The 18674-nt window shown below is 50.8% G+C and overlaps 2 protein-coding genes across 10 annotated transcripts; one reads left to right on the plus strand and one right to left on the minus strand.

Annotated features, from left to right (window-relative positions):
* Window positions 1-790: 790 nt before the first annotated feature.
* On the plus strand, window positions 791-18020 carry HNRNPH1 (heterogeneous nuclear ribonucleoprotein H1). 9 transcript variants are annotated; one of them, XM_086471140.1, is made up of 14 exons: window positions 791-1055; window positions 8785-8844; window positions 9883-10020; window positions 10912-11067; window positions 11267-11410; window positions 12876-13014; window positions 14017-14195; window positions 14405-14476; window positions 14550-14689; window positions 14864-14999; window positions 15149-15238; window positions 15368-15418; window positions 16541-16633; window positions 17236-18020. In XM_086471140.1, the coding sequence occupies exons 1-14, from the start codon at window positions 1007-1009 to the stop codon at window positions 17358-17360; spliced, it is 1572 nt and encodes a 523-aa protein (XP_086327266.1). In that variant the 5' UTR covers window positions 791-1006; the 3' UTR covers window positions 17361-18020. The 9 variants fall into 9 exon arrangements, with proteins under 9 accessions (XP_086327266.1, XP_086327264.1, XP_086327265.1 ...); XM_086471138.1 differs by having other exon boundaries at window positions 14556-14689; window positions 15149-15232; XM_086471139.1 differs by having other exon boundaries at window positions 14577-14689; window positions 15149-15232.
* LOC104351336 (deoxycytidine kinase 2) lies at window positions 1543-7829 on the minus strand. The gene is made up of 7 exons (XM_086470879.1): window positions 7729-7829; window positions 6692-6807; window positions 6048-6241; window positions 5624-5771; window positions 5234-5349; window positions 3636-3735; window positions 1543-2105 (listed from the first exon to the last, which is right to left on the minus strand). The coding sequence occupies exons 1-7, from the start codon at window positions 7826-7828 to the stop codon at window positions 2082-2084; spliced, it is 798 nt and encodes a 265-aa protein (XP_086327005.1). The 5' UTR covers window position 7829; the 3' UTR covers window positions 1543-2081.
* Window positions 18021-18674: the final 654 nt, after the last annotated feature.

The raw sequence follows: 18674 nt of genomic DNA on the forward strand, positions 1-18674 counted from the left end.
AGCCTCCCGCAGGCCGCACCTCACCCTGCCCGGCCGTGCGGCGGCCCCTCGCTCCTTCCCCCTGTCGCCTCCGGGACTGGCAGCACGGCCTGACACCCCCCCCCCCCCCTTCCCCTCACGGCGGAGAGGCCTGCGGCCTGCTCCCCGCGGGACAGGCCCGACCAGGCCGCTAAGCGCCCGCCCCGGCGGGAGGGGTCCTGCGGCCCGTCGTGTCGTGTCGCCCCCCCCCGCCGCGGCGGGAGGCGGAGCCCAGCCCACCTGACGGCGGCGGCAGGCGCTGCTGCAGTGCGCGGAGCCGCCGATCCCCGCTGGCCGCCGGAGCTCCGCGGCCGCAGCCCGCCGTGAGCGGGGGTGTTTTGGGGGGGGGGGGGGGTGGGTAGGGTGGGGGAACGGGGAGTGGGAGCGATCGGCGCGGCGGGCGGGGAGGGACAAAGCCGCCGCCATGTTTGGGGTTTGGGTAGAAAAACAAGCGAGGCGGGCCCTGGAGCAGCGGGGAGAGGGGCGCGGGGGTTCGCTGACCCCAACCTCCCGCCGCAGCCGTAGCGGGACCCCCCGGGGCGGCCGCACTCTTCACCCCCCCCCCATCCCCCTCCCGCCCCGGCCCCCTGTGCCTGTCGGCCCCCCCAGCCGCGCGCGCGCGGTGCCGCCGGACGTGACTGGCTGGTTTAATTTGTCACGCTGCTATTGGCTGGCGGCCGGTGAAGGAGCAGGGGCGGGCGGTGCGTGACGTCAGGGCGCTGCGCAGCGCGGCCGTGCGGCTATTTATAGGGGCGGAGGGGCGCTGCGCAGAAGGAGCCAGCAGGCCGGTGGGGTGCGGGTGGGCCGGCGGCTTTCATCGCGCCTCATCCCCCTGGGAGCAGGGAAAAAGCCACCGAAAAGCCCCGATCCGCCTTCGCCGGAGCGTGCCTTTGGCGGCCGCTGAGCTTTTGTTTTCGTTTGCGCAGCGCCCGAGCGCCCCCACCGAGCTTTGTCTTCTCCCGGCCCCTGTGGGGAAGGCGCGGCCAAGATGGACCCTTGTCACACCGAGGAGACCGAGGGCGAGATCCCCGGCTTGGGTAAGGCCCAGCGGCGGCGCGGAGCGCGGGGGGGTGGCGGAGAGGTGGGGGGGGGAAGCGGAGGGGGGGGGGGGTGGGGCGGCCGGGCCGCTGCGGGTGGGGGAGGGGCGGCCGGTCCCGCCCGATCCGGGGCCCCGGCGCCGCTGAGCCCCCGCCTTGGCGCCTGCTGGCGGCGGGGGCCGCGCACCGCGCTGCTGGCTCGTCCCTGAGTGAGGGCGGCGGCGGTGGCCCGGCCCGGCCGGGTGGAGGCCTTGCGGCGCGGCCGCGTGCGCCGCTCCCGTCCCCTCCCCCCCCCCCCCGCCCGCTCCGCCGCGTGCGTCGTGGCGGCGGATGGCGGGGCCTTGGGGCGGGGGCCGCGCTCCGCGGGGGCGGTTGCGGGGCGCCCCCCTGCCTCGGCCCCTGGGGGTAGCGCGAGCGGCACCCCTCCGCCGCGCGCGGGGGGGGGAATTCATTTAGGCGGTGGCGGTGGTGAACGAGATCTGCGTAAACTTAGTTTGTTGCAGGTGTAATCCTTGCGACTGCAGTAACGTCCGTCCTTAAGTAGCGTAAATCCCGTGAAAAGAGCCGTGCGATAAGGCAGAAGTTGACAGTAAAGGTTTCCGGACGCCATAACAGTCTCGTCTTAAAATGGTGAACTATGCCAGTTATTGCAAAACAGCCCTGCCTCAGTGCCTGCTGTTTACTGGGTTGTCAGCCCGCTGATAACCGGTTAACGCCTCCGTTGTTAAAGCCAGTTATTAGTCAATATTATTTTAAAAATCTTTATTAAACAGCGGAGCATATAGACAAAGTATATCATTACAGTACCCCGTATTTGTTCGTTTTAACTAGACAGAAAAATCTGTCGAAACCCACACAGGTCAGACAAGCAAAAAAAAAAAGCCAAACCATATTTTGCACTTCAGTCTTGCCTTAAAATGAGCTACACAGGTAATGCATTCAGTTAAAGTAAATAGTTTAAGAACACACTGTTAGGTTTTTCTCTCAAACTTGAGGGCCTTGTCATTCAAATTAATCTTCATGATCTTAAGAAGTCAGGAAAGACTTGACCTGTGAAAACAAAAAGCATATATACTCAACGCATTAAAAGAAAAGCTAAATCATTAGGCTTTTGCGTTTCTTTCTTGGGGAACAAATGGTCTGTTACTGCACAGTCTGCGGTGCTGTTCTGCCTCTGCGTGTAATTCATGACCTGAAATGCTTTTCAGTATAGCAGATGGCCGTGAATGCACGACTGGTGAGTTAGTACTAGGTAGAACTGAGTAACTTAATTACTCAAAAGTAGCAAATACTTAGGTAGCTTCTGGAGTGCTTTACAGAATGTTAACTTCCTTAAAGAAAAAAGCATTAGGTAGCTGTTTCCTAGGGAGAGGGATCATCTGGAAACTAAGCCGACTACCTCAAGGTGAATAACTAGCTGAGCTTTTCCTGTGCTGGGTGGTGAAGGGAGCTAGGTGGAGACAACACTGGTGGCCTTTCAGTGGGGGCAAGTTCAAAGGAAGATAGGAGGTTTGAGCATAGTCTGGGTCTGTAAGCTGTTGGTGCTGGTTTCCATGAGGATATGACTTACTGACAAATACCTCCACAACTGAACACTGTATTCCCCTGCCCAGTTCATACGGAGCTATTTAATTGGGAGAACTAGGCTTAGCTTGAAGGAGTCCTTCATTAATCTCAAATTGATGATCCAGAACAAGATGGAGAAAATGGTTTATATGGTTTGATAGGAGGACACTTCTTTCCATCATACAAGAATAGTTTGGTTGGGGCAGTGGGGGAAAGGAAGGTTAAAGGTGCCAGTGAATGAGATCAGTAATATGACAGCTCTGCTTGGAGGGGTGGGGATGAGCCCCCTGCTTTTAAGTATTTGGAGGGGTTTGTTTTGCTGTGGACTTGTCATACAGTACATGGCTCCAGCAGAAGAATTTCTTTGGGCATTTACTTCCTAAGACTTGCCTTGCCTTGGAATTAGCAAACACCATTTGGACTCAAGTGACCTATTTATTACCACCTTGTTTCCTCAAATGGCTGTTGACCCTCCCTCCCAACTCCCCTTAGAAGGGTTGCTTCGTGCATTTAGAACTATGTACAAGGTTCAGTTGATCTCTGCATGTGTCAGATGTGTTGTGCTCCATCCAGGAGGAGCCTAGATCCCTAGAACGTGAGGGGGCATAAATAGCTCTAAGCTGACTGCAGGGCTTTTCTAAGGACATCATGGCCGACATGAATTGGACAGTATCATTGTGTGAACTACTTAATGAACAGAATGGCAGTGCAGGCTTGGCAGAGAGCAGTCTGACTACTCCAGCTGCTCTGCACTCTCATCCCCAATTGCCCCTGTTTGGGAAAAAAAAAATCCCAGTTTTTGCTTGAATTGTGAGGATAAGGAGGTGGGGGTAATTTTTTTGAAGGAAAGCAATAAGCATTTTCTGCAGCCATGTAGCTTCCTAAGTGTATGAAGGAGACCAACTGTACTAACCCCAAACAAGCACTTCATCACAAATTTTAGGAATGGAAATTGATAGCTTATAGCTATTACTGCAGAAAAGCAGATAGGAGGAAACCTAATTTAATACTTACCTTGTCAATCAGGTACTCCTGTTTAATCTTGTCATTCTTGAAATCTTCATTAACATCCAAAACTAGAATGGGAATCTCTTTAAGGTTCTCAAAATCAACTCTGTTAAATGGAAGAAAGAACATAGTGCTAGTAAAACGGTATAAAGTACTGTGTGTAAAACAGTTTTAACTCTTGCTTTCCAAGTCATCCTGAGGGTGCAGCATTACTTGGATTACCACATGCACCTCGGATATTGATGCCGATGCCTGTGACTTAAGTATAAAGCCTGAGTCAAGTCTAGTCTGTCCTTAATTGCTCTTGTATAACCCAGTCAACATTGTATCACCATAACTTTAATGTATTTTGCAAATCTTGCCTTTTAACATCTGTTTTTATTGTACAAGAAGGGGAAGGGTGGTTTATTAAATTCCTTTAACTTGTTCTTTTTGTTACGGAATCAGTTACCAGGAATGTGATTTTGAAAAAAGAGGGAGTATTTTTTTAAAATATCACTTGCCCTGTGTCTCTCCCACCCTTTTCTAGTTAACTGCTAATCCATTTACTAAGATGCAGTTTTAAAGCTTCCTCTTGTGGGGATGACCTCTTTAACAGGTTATAAGACTGGTATTTAAAATGGCTTGGAGATAAGCAAGAACACTTTGGCTCCAGGTTAGGAGCAGTAGTAGTGCAGCTGGATGTGTTCTCTTAGAGCAGTGGTTATTCTCTCTTCCTATGTGTGAAAAGCACTTCTAAAAGGCAGTAAGTGTGCTGAACAACATTCTTGTGTCTGCAGACTTAAGTGTTCCTATGAAAAATACAGGAAATGCTTGCTCACAAGTTTGGAATGAGTATACAATGCAAACATTCCCAAAATTCTACAATATGCAGTGCATTCTGTCTCCTAAGCACTTGGGTTGTCCTACATGAAACTTGAAAGTAGATGTGACCGATAATGTGCTTTTCCCGGAATTGTTATGCTTCCCATCCCATAGAGTATTTTGGGCTCTTCTAGGGGAAAAACTAAAGTCTGCTTTCACATTTAGAGGTTCCCTGCATGGGGAAGCCAGGAAGTGAGAGATCACTTAGCCAGTGCCTGCCAAAAGCCTTCCTGATCTTTGTTTATTTTGTAGCTAGGATTAATATTTAAACCTTGTTGAACTACAGTCATCCTAGTTTAAAGGTAGTTGGGACCTTGCCCTCCCTTACATTGCAAGTGGAAGCGGTTTAGTAGATCAGTTAGGTGATCTGTCACTGAATACAATGTCAACTCTGCTATTCCTGTGTAATTCCAGTTAACAACACTTATATCTTTGCTCAGGTTAGAACTACATAGCTTTCTAGTTGATGCTAATGCCTAACAAAGGCTTTAAATTAGATTAATTCCCATCCCTTGGCAATTTTTACTTCCCAGCCAAGAGATTACCTTCCCTCTGCATATAACCTAGAGTAATCATACCTGTGCCAGGAAACCTGGAGCGAGTCTAAAGATAAGTCCTTCCAGCTGTGCCTGAGTGAAGCTAGACTTAAACCTTACTTTTATCCCTAATCAATTTTAGCATGAGGTAGGAAAAAGCCTTGCCTAGAAGTTGAAACTTGCCTACAGAAAATGGGTTTATACCTCATAGTCCTTTCATGAAGCCATGTTTCGTGTTTATAGTGGAGGTTTTCCAAATACTCAAGCTCAATTCCTTGCTCCTCTTCTCTTCCCCTTGCCTGTAGCCTTTCCATGCATTTCTGAAAAAAAAAGTACAAGCCTGGACATGTATCCTGTGTTGAAGGGTAAATCAGCTGAACAGATCAAGGGGTCCCCTTAAATTGGAAGGGCTAATGCTAGATGTTAGCATTCATTTTAAATGCTTGACTGAACGTAAATAATTCTAGAATAATTTCTTGAGCCACTTTAGCCAAGTGTTAGTAGTTGGGGGTGTTAATTCAGTGTTAGTCGCTGCAGTGGTTTTTGTACCCTCATAAGCTGGAAACGAGTTGGAGCTGAAAATTGTGAACGTACCTGAGGGGTGGTCCTTAGGTAGATCATGCCATCCAGTTCTACGTCTGATTCAAACTGGTTCAAAAGCCATGTGTGCCAGTCCTGATAAATAGCCCACTCTGTTTCGTTAATATTTCCGGACTCAAACAGGTTAGAAGCAAATACGTATCTGCAATCAAAGAAAGTAGTTTCATGCCAGGAATGACCAATGTGAATTACTAAAACACTTCTTGCTAGAATCAGAATCATGGTACTGAAAAAACAGCTGCCCACTCTTAAAGTGTGAAATACTTCTAGTACCATCCAACTCTCACCTGTTGAATCAAACCTGCTCCTTGCAGATACTAGTTTAATACCAAGTGTTTCCTCAGCTCCATCTTTTTGAGTGTAAAGACCTGGAGCTTTCAATCTGAATGAACTCTTGTTGCACTGTGATAGTAATTACCTGTCACTGTACACGGATCTCTCAAAAAACTGTACTGGATGTTCTGCTTCTTGTAGCTTGGCTGAGGTAGGTTTTAATTGTGCTCTTACTCGGCTCAAGCAAGCATAAGTCTGAAATGTGTAAGCCCATCTCGTGGGTTTATCATACAGCATTTGAAGTAGATTTCCTCCGCTCTTTTGAGATGTTGAAAGTTCCTAGGGGACAAGAGAGGAAACTTAATACCAGCCTGTTTGCAGGATTTTACTACTTTTTCTTAATCCAGAATTCAGGTATATTGAAGTCAGAATTTATGGCCTTGTATTTTTTTTTCAGGAAAATGCTTAGGCATAGGAATAAAGAGGTTTGTTTCTCAGCTGATGGTAGTCTTTGACAGCTTCTCTAGAATAGGTTGATCAGAGTTTCATACTTCAGTGTGACCTCTGTGGAGTGGGGGTGGTTGTTTGCAATATGTGTTCAGTGGTATCTTTCCAAGTAGCCTTTACAATGTCAGAGGTGTTTGACCAACTGGTATGATAGTGGGGATGACTCTGGATGCTCTAGACTCAGTCTAGCTGAATTTTGGGATGGCTCCCTGGCTAATCACTGCAGTTTTGTCTGTGCCCCATCTCTCTTCCCCCTAAGCTGCTCCAATCCAGCACACCAACCTCATATTCATCTTCGGCTGTCTGGATGTTGCACCACTTGGCAATGGGTTCGGGAACGACCTCCCACTCATCGCTGTGTTTCTCGAGGAGCCTGACAAATGTTGACTTCCCTGCAGCTGGAGAAGATGGGGAGAGTTCAGTGAGGGTGTGGATTAGGCTGGTGTTACTGGTGGAAGATACAGTGGCAGTTGTGAGGTTTCTGGCAGGGGCTGTAGGCGGTGTGAGGGCAGCGTTTGGAGCCCTGGGGTGCTGGGGGAAGGGCTGGCGGGGCCTGCGAGAAAACATCTCTAATCTGCGGCGCCAGAAGGCCGCGCCGAGGCCGGGCGGCCGATAAGGAGGCGGCGGAGGCTGCGCCTCCATTTTAGGAGCAGGCTGCCCGGGGGCGGGGCTTGGCGCGGCATTGTTTGGGAGCCGGCGGGAGAGGGAGGTTGCTGCGCCTGCGCGGCGCGAAGTCGAGCGGGAAGGGGGGAAGTCGCTGCGCATGCGCGGCGAGTTGGCGCCGGAGGGCAGCTGAGTGACGCAGTTGCGGCCCGTAGAGCCGCGTACGGGCCGGGCGCGCGGGAGGTGGCCCCGCCGCTCGCGCGGCCGCGGGCATGGCTCCCCCCGCGCGGTGCTAAGGCGCGGGCCTGGAGCACGGGAGGCGGCCCCGGGGGTCTGGGAGTCCGGGAAGGACGCGGTGTTGGCGCACAGCCCGCCCGCTGATGGTGGTTAGCCGCCAGCGAGGACGCTGCGTCCTCGCGGTAACGGACACCCGGGCAGGGCGGTGGCTGTGGGCGGCGGGTTCCCCTCCCCACCTCCACCCCGGGCGATGGCGCCAATTTCTGAGCCTCGCCGGGAGCGGGGCTCGGATGGGCACGGGCTGTGCTTCTCCCCCGCCAAGACCCCCCCCCCCGCCTTCTCGTAGAGGTGGGCGGAGAAGGCCCCCTCGGCCGCCCCGCTCCCGGAGCGCCGGTGCTGCCTCGGGGCGCTCCCGTCGCGAGGTCTCAACCGCCGCGGGCGCCAGCCCCGACTTCCCTCCCCCCAGCCGCCGGGCTCACCGATGTTGCCCTCGATGGAAACCTTCTTGAGGCGCTTCTGGAAGCTGGAGTCGAGGGAGCCGGCGGGGCTGTGGCAGTGCCGCTTGGCGGGGGTGGACATGGTGGCGCCGAGCGGGAGCGCACGGGGCTCCCGGCTGCTCCAGCCCACTTTAAGTCTCCCGCCAGCTGGTGGGCGGGATAGCCGCCTCCCGCCACCACTCCCTGGGAAGAGGCGGAGGCGCTGCCCCCTCCCCCGCCGCGGTGGGCCGCTCCTTCCGCCGCTCCCGCTCGGCCGCCTCTGCTCAGCTCCTGCCTTCAGGGTCTTTTAAAATGGGTGTTGAGGGAGTGAGATCAAGCAGGGCTGCTTCGTGGGGGAAGGTGCCGTGAAACGGTTCCACTTGCTGATTTGATTTGCATTAACTAAAACGAGTTTTGCAGGTTGTTTGTTTTACACATGTACACTTGAGAGTATGTGTATATATATGTATTTTCTTTTAAAAAAGCCTGCAGCTTTGGGGGGGGGAGGTAGTTGTTACTGGTCCATCTCGGTATGTTTTAAACTAAACGTTTTATGCAGTGAGGTGAGGGGCGAGGCCCTGTGGGCCTGCAGGCAGCCAGTGAGACGGCTCGGCCGTTGGCTGGAGGGGAAGCAGCCACGGCTGGAAAGTTAGAGGCCGCGTGGAGCAGCTCGGCTCCAAAATCCCCCTGTCAGCGTGGGCCTGGCCAGGGCTTTGCGATGCCGCTTCGCTCTTGGCGCGGGCTATCACTTACGTGGGCAAGTTGAAACATGAACCACTGGCCCTTTTCCCCGGGCTAAAGGGGCTGGAGGGTTCCTACGCCGTAGCCTTTACGGGGTGGAGGGTTCCTACGCCGTAGCTTTTACGGGTGCAACTGCAGAGGTTGCGCGACTGCAGTTATGGCTGCGCCTTCCTGCTGCCTCGGTGACAGTGAGGTTCAGGGTGCAGCCTAGCTAGGTCTGGTGTGTTTGGAGGAGACGGGAGGGAGTTCTATTTTCCTTTCTTTTATGATAATTGTGACCAATGTCTCTTCTTTCCCCATCTCCTACAAACACACCAGGCTTCAGTGACCGAAGCGAGCAGATTGTTTCACGTGGGGTAGCGTCAGCCTTTGAAGCTGGTAAGTGCTAGTTCCCGCACACTTCTTTGTTCAGTCAGACTCTTCCCAACGCGTGCCCCGCCGGTGCGGGGAGGGGGGGGCGGGGGCGAGTGTCGGTAGCGGGGACCGGCCCCGGGCAGGGCGGGGGTGGTGGGGAAGCGGCCTGCGGGGCATGCGCAGTATGGAGAGCGGCGCTGAGGCGCATGCGCGCAGGTCCGACCCGCGCTCTGCGCGGGAGTCAGCGCCGTGGCTTTGGGGGGTGGGGGGGTGTGGGTAGGTAGGCGACGCATGCGCACAAGCTCTCGGGGGCGGGGTGGTGGTAAAAACCATAGACTAGCGAGGACGCATGCGCAACCTTGGCGGGAGCGGCGCGGGGAGCGTTTGCGTAGCGGGTGTGTGTCCCGGGGCGGCGGAGCGCAGTGGTATGACAGAGCATGCGCAGGTGGGTCCCGCGGGGGCGGGGCAGGAGCCCTCCGGGTGTTGATGCGCATGCGCCTCGCGCTTCGCTCTCAGCCACGCCGCAGCCCCTCTCGGTTGCCGGCGGGCGGCGCGGGCAGCACGCGCTCCTCGGCGGCCGTTCGCCCCACGCCGCGCTCCTGCCGGCCGCTGTGCGCCTCGGCGGGGGCCGCGAGTCGTCGGGCCCGGCAGGGCGGTGTTTGGGGCCGGGGTGCTTTGTGCGGCGGAAGGCCCGGCCCAGCGGAAGCGGGAGTACCCGCCGCCATTTCCTAGCGCGCTCTCGCCACAGGCTCGCCCGCTCGCTGCCGCCTGACCGGGACTAGGCGCTCTCCGGACAGCGGATCAGGCTCGGAGCCCTAGAACCACCGCGGAGCCCCACCATGTGTGCGTGCGGGGATGGGGGCTGGGCGCGGGCCGGGAGGGCGGGCCAGGCGTGCGCCGGGCGGGAGCGGCTCTGTGTGTGTGAGGCGGGCAGCGGTCCGAGGTAGAGGAGGCTCGGGGGTGGGTGGGCACAGGCCAGGGGGGCCGCCGGGCGCTCTAAGGGGGTGCGGGAGGCGGCCGTGCTGTGCAGCATCTCAAAGGGGCTGTTTTGGTCTTCTCCAGCAACCACAGAAGCCGAGACGGAACCGAGCCTCACCCCCAATGTAATGCTCAACACGGAGAGCAGCGAGGGATACGTGGTGAAAGTCAGGGGGCTGCCTTGGTCCTGCTCCACCGAGGAGGTGCAGAGGTTTTTCTCCGGTAAGCAGAACTGGAGGGGAGATGGGGAGTAGGGGTCTGGGGGAGGGGCTGGGCACTGTTGTCAATTCTGGGTTCCTCCTGGGGATGCTCTGGCAGTGGGGATGCTGCAGCAAGCAGTTCCAGAGAGCATTCAGGACGCTTGAGTAGCTACTGAAGTTTGTAATGCAACAAGTGCCTCAGCTAGGACCTGGTGTGGAAAGCTCTGCTTTTGCTAGTGGGAACTAGACACAAAGGAGCTTAATCTGCCGCAGCTACAGCTGCCTTAGCTTCTTGAGCAGACAAAAGGGAGAAGCTTCTGTTTTGAAGGAAACTTCAAAATTCTTGCTTCAGGTTAAGCTAAACCAGTTTAGTTCTTGGTGGTGTGCTTATAGTCTATTGTGTTAACAGTTCAGTGCGTCCTTCTCCCAAATTATTAGCATCATGTGGTAATGGGTAGTGGTGATAAATACATGTTTTTGCTAGTGACTGGAGATTTTAAAGCTGCTTCAGGAGTTTGGTGTGTTGAACTTGGTTCTGATTCAGTTCATTACTTACACCAACTGTTAACTGCTCACTATTTCACTTTGTGCTGATGAGAAAGTCTTAACTCGGTTATGATCAAAAGCAGATAGCACACTCTACTTGAGGCAGCAAAGCTTTGAAAATAGATAGCTGATTTGCATTTATCCTTAATGTTTTACTAATTTTCAGACTTGATAAGGGTAGTTTGGTTTTAGTTAGTCCCTTAGTTTACTGGTCACTATGAAAGTTATAACAAGGATACTGCGGGTCTTACTGTCTTGATAGAACTTGATAGTTGTTAGGTTATTTTGCTTTCAGCATATCTGAAACTTTTAAAGATGCAATATTCCTGTAATTAAATTAATTCTGGTCTTCTTGTTTCATTTTCAGACTGCAAAATTCTGAATGGGGCTTTGGGTATCCGTTTCATCTACACCAGGGAGGGCAGACCGAGTGGAGAAGCATTTGCTGAACTCGAATCAGAGGAGGATGTGAAATTGGCACTGAAAAAAGACAGAGAGACAATGGGACACAGATATGTTGAAGGTTTGACTCAGTTGGTCTAGTAGCTGACTAAATGTGTTTGTGCTGGATGGGTTTTTGGTTAATTGCATTTTCTGTTTCTTTAAAGTGCATGTCAAAGGACAAATGGACTTGTGTATCATAAGTTGACTAGTTTCAAGGCAAATGACTTTTAAAACTGTTGCGTGTTCCAGAATGCATTAATTCTAAGTGCCTTTTACAGTTTTCAAGTCAAACAACGTTGAAATGGATTGGGTTCTGAAGCACACTGGTCCCAACAGCCCTGATACGGCTAATGATGGTTTTGTACGTCTTAGAGGACTCCCATTTGGCTGTAGTAAAGAAGAAATTGTACAGTTTTTTTCAGGTATGTGGGATCAAAGTAGTAGCTGTAGCACTATTGGTCTGTGCTAAAAACCACGGGTTGCCCAGTAGTACTTCCAAGAGTATACGGATGGGTATTAAAATAAATAAGCAGTTCTTCATTAGTTATCTGGGCTTGAGGGATCGATTCCTGAAGTACTTGTTTATTAAATAATTGACGGAACTCCAAAAAGCTGCTCTAATTTATACTTGGCGGGACACACTGCTCCAAGTAAGGATAGCAGGAAACAAGTGTCTTGCTTTCTAAATTAGAAGTGGACAATGCAGGTGGGAGGACATTCCCCCCACAGTCTCAGCTGGTTCATGCTGTTCAGTAGAACACCCTTGCTGCTGGGCTCAGTACATGGAGCAGGATCTGAGGAGGGGCACGCACTCGGCCCATGAGTTCTCATAAACAGATTTAGTATGGAATAAGATTCTAGAAAAAAACCAGCCTCCTGAACTCTACCCAAATACAGATTCCCCCCCTCATCTTCTGGGGGTGAGGGAAAAACCCCTTTGTTTTCTAGTGTAAAGTTTTTATGGATGAAAAGATGTCGTGTGTGACTCATTCTCACTTTTTTGCAGCTGTTGTGTGTTTTAGGAACTGGAATACTTATTATAAATGCCTAAGAATGAAATCTGCTGATTTATCTGGGGTTTAACTTGTTAGTATTTTCAAAGTAGTACATTTCTAAATGTGAGTGTTTAAAATTAGCTGGAATGTTTTGCTATAACAAGATATGATTGAGCTCACTATTTTGCTTTAAAATAAGATAGAAATATTTCCAATTTTACGACTTCAGAACTTGTGTTTTGTTTTCTGAATCGGTAATATATTGTGAACAAGAGCGATTCCTAAGCATGTGCATTTTAAGTTGTTTCTTTCCTATGTGGTTAAGTGAGTCAAGCTTTAAAAACTGTGCTTAATATAAAAAAATGTGCCTCTTGTGTTTGGAAACTAATACTTCTGAAGTTCATGATTTTTTCTTAATTAAGCACTCCTAAAGATTAATGCTGAAACTTGATGTTTGCGTAAGACTGATTTTACCTGCGTGACTTCTAGTAAAAAATACTTGTTATCTATAAAGTTCTTTTTAACTTGCTGTGTATGAATTTAAGTGTTTTATTAAAAAGTTCCTTGTAAATACTTTCACAGAATTGAAGAGGTTTGTAATAATTTGTAAACTTCTTAACGCACTCTGCATTAGATGCCTTGTCTGAGGAGTTGTCCCTGACACTCAGAACGTTTCTGTGCTCTGCAGGGTGGGTTAAGAAGGTGAACTGAATGGTATGTGATCGTGGCTCTCACTTTGACATGCTTTTTCTTCTAGTGTTCTAGAATCAACATACCATTCACTTACAAGTGTTAAAATTCTGGTGTATTTAAAGCTATAAGAAAAACTCATGACTGGGCTTGTGATGTTAATATTGCCCCCCTACTGGGGTTATTTGTCCTTGGGTTGAAGGGTTGGAAATCGTGCCAAATGGGATAACATTGCCGGTGGACTTCCAGGGGAGGAGTACGGGGGAGGCCTTCGTGCAGTTTGCTTCACAGGAGATAGCTGAAAAGGCTCTAAAGAAACACAAGGAAAGAATAGGGCACAGGTGGGGATGGATGGTTGGTTGGCTCTGTCACTTTTCTTATGGTAAACAATTAAATCCATATTCTCTCTGCTGAAAGTGTTAATATCCCAATAGAAATAGAATTTTGGTCTCCAACTCGGTGATCAGTAAAGGTGCTGCTGACGTGCGCGTGGCACAGACTGTTTGGATCTACCCAAAACGAAAGACAAAATTGGGCTAAGCTGAAGTGTGCTTTGGCAACTGGGTAGTGATGGAGGAGCGCAAAACTGGTAGCTTGCAAGCGACAAAGTTGAGAGACTATGGCTTTAACTTCTCAATAGCACCAATTATGCCTTTAGCTCTAAAGACACGCACAGTACTCTTGCTACCATAAGAAAATGTGATACTTTCTAAACTTGTTTTATAAGTTGAAATGTAACAAATTTTCTTACTGTATTAATCTTCAATGTGATAAGCATAGCTTTCAAGAAATTGTCACAAAGGGTTTTTATTCTATTTTACTTGTGACTATTTTTCATTGAAGCATGCACTTTTTGCCTACGCTGAATCACTGAAGCATAGGCTGGGTTCACTAGCACATGCAGAGCTTCCTTGTAGCATCCTGATGGGTTAAAGGCTTGGTGGAGACCGGGTTTTTAACCCTCTGTTTACATTGCCACGTGAGCAAACCAGTGCTGAGTTGAGCGGACCACGGTCCCTCCTATTTTTTTTTGACTAACACTTTAAATTGGGGGGAGGGGGGTGGGGAATCAACACTGCTCCCCCACCCTTAAGGCTGGGATACTGTGAAGTACGAGGAGCATGTAAACCCTTCAGTAATTGTAATTTCTTGAAAATACCCTGATTTGACAGTAACGTAGTGCTTACAATAGTATGTCATTGCCTGCATAATGTAAAGGAATCTGGCTTAAAATATACCGCCAGTTTCGAGGCTATGACTAAATGGCTTGTTTTGATGTAAAGTTGTGAGGTGTTTGGGGAAGGAATCGAGGACTGAACTTCTCTCTGTGGCAACACTTCCAGGTACATTGAGATCTTCAAGAGTAGCCGAGCGGAAGTGCGCACTCACTACGACCCTCCACGCAAGCTGTTGGCCATGCAGAGACCCGGTCCGTACGACAGACCTGGTCTTACGCGGGGATATAACAGTCTTGGTAGAGGAAGTAGCTTGGAAAGAATGAGGCGTGGAGCCTACGGAGGAGGTAAGTACTCGGAGTCCGAGAGGGAGCTGCTCATCTGAGAAGCAGCGACACTTGGACCTGGTAGTGTCTGCCCTGCTTTGTAACTCCTGGTTTGTATCTTAGCACCTTCTAGAAGAAATGAAACTCTTGTACTAGTTGTCTGCAGCGTGTTCGTGTGCGCCTGGCTCTTTCTGTAGCTGAAATGAACATGTTGTCCGATCTGTTTGTAGGTTATGGAGGTTATGATGACTACAATGGGTATAATGATGGCTATGGTTTTGGTTCTGATAGATTTGGAAGAGGTAAGATTTCTCTAATAGGAATAGTAACCGAACCTACAATACATCCCAAAAGAAACTAAAATACATCTGAAAGACCTAGAATGGACTCTTTTCTCTGCAGGAATGTCGGACCACAGATACGGCGACGGGGGATCCACCTTCCAGAGCACGACCGGCCACTGCGTCCACATGAGAGGTCTGCCTTACAGAGCGACGGAGAACGACATCTATAATGTGAGTTCCCGACCTGCCCTTCCCTCACGTGCGCGGCTCTGGGGTCCTGCGGCTGCTGCGGGACGTGTCAGCTGCAGGGCAGCTCACGAGTGTTCCTCTAGAGGAGAGGGCTTTGCTGTAAAGCCCAGCTGTTGCATTGGTGCCTTTTAATCCGTGTGACTGTTCCGTGTGTAGTTCTTCTCACCTCTGAACCCCGTAAGAGTACACATCGAGATCGGACCGGACGGCAGAGTGACCGGGGAGGCAGACGTGGAATTCGCTACCCATGAGGATGCAGTGGCCGCCATGTCCAAAGACAAAGCCAATATGCGTAAGTGCGGCTGGTCGGCTGATTTTGGGCCAGTGCAGAGGGGCTGCTGGAGCTGGAACACCAGGGGTTTTACTGCAGCCTCGCTTGCGGTGAGGCAGCTGCGTGGGTTTGGGGTGAGCTGCTCTCATGGCAAATTTTTCTTCTTCCAGAACACAGATATGTAGAACTCTTCTTGAATTCTACAGCAGGAGGAAGTGGCGGTGCCTATGGCAGTCAGATGATGGGAGCAATGGGTATGTGTAAACAGTCAAACTGCACTTCTGAGCAAGTGCTTGGTGTTTTATCGAAGCTGGCTGATTAGTACAGCTCCTGCTTACCCTGTGCCTGGCATAAAAACTGAAATTCCACATTCTGTCTTAATCACACAGTCAAGGAATCGGAAGGGGTAGTCCAAGATTGGAACACTAGCACATTGCCAGGTATCTAAACCTTTTGGGAATACATTTGAACAATTAATAGGCTGAATAAACTGTGGTGCTCAATGGGGGGTGTGGTGGGGTGAGTGGCTCCTGGGAGTGTGGTGGTGTGGGAGGGAAGTGGGAGATGCCTGACCTTTCCTTCTATTCTCCTTCCCCCTCCCTCCCTTTTTTTTGGAGACCAGAACATAGTCTGGTGATGGAGGATGTATCTGTGGCGCATGACCTGCTGTTCAAGTGGTGAGGGAGAGTCTGGAATTTGGAGAAACTGTCTGAATTGCTCTAGCAAACACCAAAATAGTTTGAAAATCTAAAATGTGTTTGCAACACCAGTCTGAACACTGCTGGGTCTGCAAAGCAGATACACCCTTCCTGATAACACCCTTCCTGATACCCAACTTGTCTGGTGCCTTAGATGAAGGTGGTGGTTGGTTTTTTGGGGGGCAGGTGTTGGTTTTTCTTGAAGGTGGGGGGGTGTTGGGGGGGTGTGGTGTGTCTGTAGGTATGGTGCTGCTTTCGTAGTGTTTTGATTACAAAATGTTTCAAGTCTAATGCTGATGCTTTAACTACAGAAAAGCTTTGTGGGAGCATAGACAAGCGCTGAGGTGCAGAGCAGTAGTTAGGAAGCCCAAGTAGGGGTCCCCTGTATGGCGAGCTGTAGCGCTGCTGTGCTGCACGAGCAGCCTGGAGCAGGAGTTGGTCCCTGTCAGGACTGGATGCACAGGAGTGGCTCCAGGGACTGAGCCCATGTGCCTCCAGAAGGGCTGGGTACCGTCTGGGCAGCAGCAGTGCTGTGTGAGGTCCCTTACAGCCACCTCCAAGTCTCTTGGGGCGTGTTCTGTGCGGCAGCAGATTGATCCTGCGATGTACAGTCTGTAGAAGCTGCGGAAGTAAACCCTTGAGTCACGAGCACTTGCTGGAATTCTTGAAGTTCTTGATGCTTGGTGGTGGGAATGTCTTTTTTTTCAAGCTTGTTACCTTGTATAATTAGGAAGGAGGTTACCTAGTGGGGGAGAGAGCTAGTGCCAGAGCAGAGGGGCTGTTGGTGAGGTGAAGGGTGGACTGTTGGTAGTGAGCAGACTGTGACAGCTGAGGTCTTTAACGCTTGTATCCTTGACTTGAAAGGAAGCCAATCCAGTTACGGCGGTCCAGCTAACCAGCAGCTGAGTGGGGGTTACGGAGGAGGATATGGTGGTCAAAGCAGCATGAGTGGCTATGGTAAGAGCATTTCTTCACTTGTCTTAGGTGGGCCAAGTGCCGCTGGCTTAGTGTGCCTTAAGGTGCTGCTCACTGGTGTTGAGGGGTCGTGCCACAGCCGGGGCAGTGCAGGCCCTGGAGGTTGATGACTTGTATATTGTGAATTCTAGAGCTAAGGGAGAGTGGAGGGGAAGAGATTCAAAGCAGGAACTTGGAGCTGGGGGGTGGGAGGGCAATGGGGGATGTTGTTCTGGAAGGGGCAAGATGTGCCAGTCTCTGTGCTTGCGTTACCCTGGGCGCTTGGTCTTGAAAGCTGGAAACCAGCCTGGGGTCATCACGGTACAAACTGGGGATGAACGGGGACTGGGGGGCTGGGTCCCCCCCACTTCCACAGCACAGTGGCAGCAAACCCTGAGTTCAGCCGGGGGGGCGAGACAGAGCTGGCTCTTGCATTGAACAACCGATAAACTGACTTTTGGGTCCGGAGCTCTAAACTGACGCTTTGCAGTATTGGGCACAGTAGGCGGGATTTACGAGGTGGCCCAGCACGGACAGGCGCTGGGGGAAGGATGCTTCGAGTCGGCCTGAACCAGCTGTGAACCTGCTGTCGGTTTTCCCCTCAGACCCCGGGAGCCAGGGCGCCATGAACAGCAGCTACTACAGCAGCGGGAACCGCGCGTCCATGGGAGTGAACGGCATGGGCGGCATGTCCAACATGTCCAACATGAGTGGTGGCTGGGGAATGTAACCGCTGACTTTTGGTCACATCTTTTTTAAAAAACAAAAAAAACAAAAAACTAAGTTTAACAGTTTTGCAATACGAGCTTGTGATTTATGCTTTACTGTAAGTGAATTCAGGATTGTTATTTTAAAACCTTTTGGGTTCAGTATTTTTGAACATACAGAAATGAACATTCATCTAGGATGTAATAACCAAGTTGAGTAAAGACTATAACTGTTAAACAATTTTGAGCGTTTCTCAAGTTAGTTTTGTTGTAGGAGTGTATTTAAGCAGTAAGCGTATTTAGGTTAAAGCTGTTTGAATTCTGTTAAATGTTGCTCTTATACCATACTACATCCAACACTGTTTTGAATACATGTTGAAAGAGACATGCTTTTTTGTAAAGAAACAATATAGGAGCTGTGTCTGAAATTCAAAGTGAACATTTGGCATGTTAGTTCTAGTTTCTTTCTTTTAATACCCTGTAAGGCACGTTAAAGCTTTTTTTTTTTAAGTTAATGGGGGAAACATGTTGAGACGCAATACGGCTACTTTAGGATTTTGGTCTTGGTGTTCGTATAAAATTCTGAGGCCTTGATTTAATCTTTCATTGTATTGTGATTTCCTTTTTAGGTGTATTGCGCTAAGTGAAACTTGTTAAATAAATCTTCCTTTTAAAAACTGGAACTCCCTCCTTCTTGACCTCCACGTTCTGTGGTGTAGCTACACCTGCAGAGGTGTCACTGCTCGTGTGGCCCTGGTGCCCATTGCCCTCCTACTGTAGCTCCTGATGGAGATCTCCCCTGGAAGCTGGCCCTGGAGGATGTTAGTGATGGTTGTTCCTCAGCCAAGCGGGGTTAGTGGAGAAAAGCAGCACTTGCTGGGGTGGGTGAGTGGGGTGCCAGGGCTGTGCTGTGAGGGGGGCTCTCCTGGGCTGGGTCTTGGAGCTGCACAGGGGCTGTGAGGTCATTCTGTACCTACTGGTGGGCATCACTTGGTGCTGCATCAGTGGAGTTTGCAGCTTAGCGCAACCCTGTTCCAATGAATTCCACTTGTACCACATGTTGCTTGAAGGTGTGTTTTTATGAGCAGGTGTTACAGCTTTTCAGTACTGGAGCTTCCCCTGAAATAACACGGACTCTGCTTCCCTGTGTTTGCTGTAGTAAATTTTTTGAGGCAGCAGGGTTGGTGCTGGAGCCCAGCTCCACCGGGGTCTGCTCCCTGCTGCGCCTCCAGCCGAGCTGGGGGCCACTGAATGGCCCAAGGGCAGAGCAGGACCTCGCTGGGGCTTGTGCTGCTGCTCCATGTGAAGCCTTTCAGGGAAAGGGCCTGGCTGCAACC

Source organism: Leptosomus discolor, chromosome 10 (genome assembly GCF_034619465.1).
Source record: "Leptosomus discolor isolate bLepDis1 chromosome 10, bLepDis1.hap2, whole genome shotgun sequence".
Lineage (NCBI taxonomy): Eukaryota > Metazoa > Chordata > Aves > Leptosomiformes > Leptosomidae > Leptosomus > Leptosomus discolor.